This window comes from Amphibalanus amphitrite, unplaced genomic scaffold (genome assembly GCF_019059575.1).
Source record: "Amphibalanus amphitrite isolate SeventyFive unplaced genomic scaffold, NRLGWU_Aamphi_draft 001240F_arrow, whole genome shotgun sequence".
Taxonomy (NCBI): domain Eukaryota; kingdom Metazoa; phylum Arthropoda; class Thecostraca; order Balanomorpha; family Balanidae; genus Amphibalanus; species Amphibalanus amphitrite.
In genome coordinates this window covers 197,828-203,827 of record NW_024882733.1, presented here as the reverse complement: position 1 = coordinate 203,827, position 6,000 = coordinate 197,828, and the positions used below count along the sequence as shown (strand labels likewise).

General features: G+C 53.0%; 1 protein-coding gene across 1 annotated transcript; it reads left to right on the top strand.

Moving 5' to 3' along the window:
- Positions 1–2,722: 2,722 nt before the first annotated feature.
- Positions 2,723–4,682, top strand: LOC122371408 (geranylgeranyl transferase type-2 subunit alpha-like). Its single transcript, XM_043347710.1, has 3 exons — positions 2,723–2,931; positions 3,208–3,336; positions 3,632–4,682. Exons 1-3 carry the CDS (start codon positions 2,760–2,762, stop codon positions 4,066–4,068), a joined length of 738 nt encoding a protein of 245 aa, XP_043203645.1. The 5' UTR covers positions 2,723–2,759; the 3' UTR covers positions 4,069–4,682.
- The last annotated feature ends 1,318 nt before the right edge of the window (positions 4,683–6,000 follow it).

Here is a 6,000-nt window from a genome sequence, read left to right as displayed (position 1 = left end):
GAGAGAGAGAGAGAGAGGAGAGAGAGGGAGAGAGAGAGAGAGGAGAGGAGGAGGAGGAGAGAGAGGGAGAGAGGAGAGGAGAGAGAGAGAGAGAGAGAGGCGCCGTCTGAGTGAAGGAGGGAGAAGGATGTGTTTGTAGCTAATCTCGCTAGCTATTTTCATGGATGACTTAAGCTGCTACTGTGCGGTTTCGGGTACATCGATGCGGTCTTTGATAAAGGTCATGCCTTCTGACGACAAGGCATCGTGCTTACGAGGCAAACCACAATCCATCAATATTAACTAAGGAGTTTTCTCAGACCTTAACTTCTTGAAAAAAAAATATTGAAAGCTTTGTACATAACTTTAATTGCTTTCATGTTAAATAAATAACTATTTTTGCGTGCTCACTTCTGATGTGTCAGTCCCGACAGCGGTTATCAAAGTGGACATATCCAATGCCTTCAACACGGTCAGAAGAGACCAGATGCTGAATGCGGTACGAACTCGTTGCCCAGAGGTATACCCGCTTGCCTATCAAGCCTACAGCGCTCCATCGCCGCTCCACTTCGGAGATCACGTCATCATGTCCAGCTGTGGAGTCCAACAGGGTGATCCACTGGGTCCAGCCTTCTTCGCTCTGGTGGTGGATGGCTGCGCGCGATCCCTGAAGTCTCCATTGAACCTATGGTACTTGGATGATGCCACAATTGCAGGACCAGTAGAAACAGTGGAGGAAGACCTTAGAACTCTATGTACCGAACTTCCAAAGCTCGGCCTAGAACTAAACAAATCAAAGTGCGAGCTAACCACCATCGGTGGCACTCCAGCCGAAGGCCAGAGCGTCATCAGCACCATCTCGTCAGTCCTCGCCGGCATCAAAACCACCCCTCCTGAACAGCTCACACTGCTCGGCTCACCGCTACACGAGGCTGGGCTTGGCGACTCTGTCAGATCAGCCTACACGACTATCAAACTGCTGTGCAGTCAGTCGACTCCGCCTCCTCGATCGGCACACAGCTCTGTTCTTCTTATCGAAGTACGTAGCTGCCCCGCGAGTGCAATATCTCCTACGTTCATCGCCAGCCTATCGGGAGCCTGCAGAGCTATCCCGAATCGACAGCACAGTTCGCCTCACGCTCCAGGAAGTTGGTAACGTGGCACTGACAGACGAGGCCTGGGAGCAGGCTACACTGCCCCAGAGGCATGGCGGGCTCGGCGTGCGCTCCGTGCACGCTCTCGCTCTGCCCTGCTACTTGTCGTCTCTCACCGCAGCAGCACCGCTGGTGTTATCTATCTGCCCTTCAACCTTCACGGGCCCTGAGCCAGCGGCACTGCAACCAGCCACGGAGCAGTTCATGGCTGCAACTGGCATCGAGACTGTTCCAGAACGCCCGGCGGCCAGCCTCCAAAAGACCTGGGACGACATCGCGTCAACTGTCACCGCTAACCGCCTGATCGCCGGAGCCAATCAGATACATCGCGCTCGTCTCGGTGCTGCTTGTATGCCGCATACTGCAGCCTGGCTGCAAGCACCTCCAATCCCCAGCCTGGGACTGTACATTGATGACGAGACCATTCGTATAGCGGTAGCGCTCCGACTAGGCCTGCCCATCTGTGAGCCCCACCAATGCAAGCTATGTGGATGCCCTGTGGACAGGCTGGGACACCACGGCCTATCATGTAAGAAGAGCGCCGGTCGCTTCCCACGGCACGCAGCCCTAAATGACGTCATTAAACGAGCACTGGCAAGCGCTGGCGTACCATCGGTCTTAGAACCTGTGGGGCTAGACAGAGGAGATGGAAGGCGCCCCGACGGACTGACAACGTTCCCCTTCAGTGCCGGTCGAAGCCTCACATGGGACGCCACGTGCGTTGACACGTTTGCTGAGTCACACGTGGTGAAGTGTGCAGTGGATCCCGGCGCAGCTGCAGCCGCCGCCGAGAACCTGAAGCGCATGCGCTACGCCAGTCTTGCAGACCGCTACATCTTCACTCCAGTAGCAGTGGAGACTACCGGCGTAGTCGGAGAAGCAGGGTCAAAGCTGCTCCGGGATATCGGCGGTCGGATTTCTGCGGCGACTAAGGACCCCAGAGAAGTGTCCTGGCTTCTACAAAGAGTCTCGATAGCAATCATCCGGGGAAACTCCGCCGCTATCCTCGCCACAGCCCCTCCTGAAGCTGGTCCCCATCACGTAGGGTGTGTCGCAGGACGCGCGTCTGGCCCGGTAGAAGAGTCGGACTCAGCCGTAGACGCAGAAGTAGCTCCACCAGCTTCTTCATCAAAATCCAGCGTATTTGGCCAGCTCATCGAGAATGGGAGAAAGCTAGCCCCAAGCGACTTCGAGGTTCCATGGGGCGAAATATTTGGTGCAAAACCAAAGCACTAACGGCATATGAGTGGTAGTGTCTAGTGTGTCATCGAAATGTACCATGTGGTAATGTGAAATACATTAACCGGTTAGACATCTTTTTGCACTGGTTTTCAAACGAGCGTCTATAGTCTACTGCTTACTATTGCGGCACACTGAACACTGGTTTTCATGATCACGTCCCCCCCCCCCACACACACACATTGTACATTGGCTCTGTGAGAGTGGCGACTGGCGAGCACCCCTTCTCATGCCCTCCCTCGCTGTGGGCGTGTTCGAGGAACCCCGGCAGCGACCGAGCAGTGAACATAGTCACTGTGACACTGTAATTTTACACACACACACACACCCTCCTCCCCTTTCCAGGTGGCCGCCGCTCCCGCCGGCTCGACCCCCACGGCCGTGGTGATGACGTCATCAGAGAGCGGCGCGGAGCAGCGGCTGGCCTGCGACGGCCCACCGCCGACACTGCCCTCTGGCGGCGCGTTCGGCAGCGACACTAGCGCCGCCGCCGGCAGCCTGCTGAACCAGGAGCTGGACAACATCTGGCAGCTGGGAGAAATGGAGCCCGACAACAAATGTGAGAACCGAACGGAGTACTGGCGAACCGTTGGTCTGTGTGATGCTACTGTAAGGTTACATCCCTGATTATCAGCTTCAAAACTAAGACAGTAATGACTAGGAGTATTCCTAATCAGAGTGTGGAATGACCAGATAAAACCAATGAACGTGCTGACTCATCGTTTTAAAACATCGTATAATTTACCAACGCGATCTAGGCGATTTGATTCCTTTATTAACACACCTGTCTTCCACCTGGCCGTTAACTGCTCCTGCGTGCTGCCTCCGCCTGCAGGGGTGCTGCTGAGCAGCGTGGTGCTGATGTGGGCACTGGACCCGCGGCAGCACCACGACAAAATTCTGGAGGCCGTGAATGAACTGATGAAGCTGGACAGCCTGCGACGAGGCTACTACCGTGACCTCAGTCAGTAGACGGGGGCTGACGCAGGGCGCGGGTGGGGAGGGATTCCTATGGTTGTAACTGGACATATCCAGGACTAATTGTTGTGGCTGTGGTGATGTCATTTTTTTGTCATTTGGATGTCATTTTGGACTGGTTTGATTTTTGTTGATCATGTGTGATTGATCTTGTTAGTCCTATGTCTCGGAAGCAAACTAATTATAGTTAAATCCGGTGCCTGCATTTTTCATAGGTTCGAATATCGCCTGTTGGAGATAAGATCAGTACGCTTCAATAACCGGTTGTGTTAAATTCCCAGGGAGCCGCTTCATCATCGAGCGAAAGCTCGAATCGGCCCGGGAATCGGGCCTCACCGAGCTGGATCTCTCCTCCTGCCATCTGACGGCCGTCTACCACACTAACCACATGGTTGCCATGACGACGCTGGACGCCGACAACAATCAGCTGCGCGCGCTCGACCTGAGACACCTGGTGGCGACGGAGCGAGTTACTGCCAAGGCCAACCGTGTACGGCGGGTCAGCCTACCTCCCGGCGAATTGTGCTGCCTCAGGCGACTGGCGCTGGATGACAATGACCTGCGGGAGGTCAGTGACCTCGTCGGCGAGGACGGGCCGTGGCCCAGTGTAGAGGAGCTCAGTGTGACGGGTAACCCGGTGTGTGAAGTACCGGGCTATGAGGAGCAGCTGAAAGAGAGGTTTCCCGGCCTGAAGATGCTGAACGGAAAGGCCCTGTGATCTCTTGCATGAGAGGGGTGTTAGTCAACTGCACATCACACTTGTCAAAGGCATTTTTCGTATATTGATGTAATCATAAGGCTTTTGGTGTATTTCCGTTGTCATTTGTTAGTCTCAGGCTTACAACCTTTCTTTGTAGCCGTTTTGGGTCCGATGCAATGCAGACGATACAGCACAAATGATATTCGACGATACACTGGAAAATGACGAATGTCACCGTTCATATCTCGATCGCCGGGCATGATACGTCATTAGTCAGAGATGGCGTCGATGATTTTTGCAACAAGCTGAATTATTGAATGATTGTACTGCCGCTTCGATGTTCGATGGATGCATTCCGTGTGCTGAGTGAAGTCAGACCATTGTTATCGAGATTCCGTTTTTTCGCTTTCGCCTCAGAAAATGATTACATGATTCTTCGAAGCAACACCTTTCAATTTTTTTTTCTGTAGCGGGTGATGCGAAAATCGCCCCAGGCAAATGTTTGCTTAGCCCGGCTGGAGCTTTTAATTTTCTGTTGTTTTGGTGATTTATATACCGTGGTTTCGTACGTTTACTATTTATTCAGGGTATACACCGCTGATTACTTTGCGAAATAAATGAAAAAAGCCCTGGTGCCATTTTAGCCCGATGAAAGTGGTTGCATGGAGCTTGAGTTGCAGTAGTACGTCATCAGAGTCATTCAATTTGCAATGTTGTCTGGTGGATCAATGCGATTTCATCGCCTTCGGGAAGACCGTGGTCCGTGTTTATTTTAACGCGTTTTCACAATGTTCGCTCTTGATCCATTACTGATTCGAGCCACTTACCAACAAAATCACCTCCACTGACCCCACACACGGCTACCGAAGCTGGAAATGTCACGGCCCTCAAAGCCGCCTCGTCAGCTACCGACCGGCTACTCTGGTGGAACGAGTAATGGGGTCAGAGGTTCGTCCGCCCTCCACCTCCGACCGAGCGGGGCGGACACGGGAGGAGTGGCGAGGTCTGCCCCGCGTGACCCTGGCCGCCCTGGGCTGACCCTGAGTGAGGCGGTGACGCAGCACAAAGGAGAGTCACGGATGGTATCGGTTTCCCAATACCCGCCGATGGGGATAGCTGGATTCATGACGAGGTGACTACATAACGGGGGTGGGATCCGGAAGTCCCAAACGTGGGAAAATTGGGAGCGAATTCGGGACGTGGGATTTATTAGGAGAGATGGGTCTAGTGATGAGTTCGCACAGCTGTTTTTATCGGGAGCTCTTCATACACTGGAAGCATGTGTCATCGTCTCACTATCGTGAAGCTTTTTTGTTAGTTAGGTACGATGGTTACTTTGGGCCTCTTCGGTTTGGAAAGTTATTATTGCACGTTATGAGATATAAATGGATAACTACACCGCTTTACACGTCATCGCTGGTCATCTTTCGTGAGACAAGCCGAAGCCAGCTATCCCAACGCACGCTTCTTCCCATGAGCTGGCGACGATATAGCCCTTAAGAACGCAGGATGAGAGTCGAGAAGTGAAGTGGGACGAGAGGCTCCAGGGGATACGCTATCCAGAAACATGGTAATGACAAAACAATGTTGGTACTGGGCGGCCCAACTGCTGGCTATCGAGTGGCTGCGCCGACCGGCGAGCGCTTTCGGCTTGATGCTGTACCGCCTGACAAGGATGCATTGCGGAACAGTATACCAATTCAGGAACGTTTGGAGCGCCATCTACTTGCAGGCGCGCCAAGTTCAGATAGTTCGTGTTGCTAGGCTATGACGCCGAGCAAGACGGCCACGCCAATTGAGCCATCGCTGAAATCACGTCTGGTGACAAACGAAAACAAAATGATCAATGATGAATGAGGTCCAAATAAATGTACCTACATGTTACACATACCTACATCTCATATCAATTGGGATTCGGGAATTGTCAGTAGGTAAATTGCTAGAGGTCTT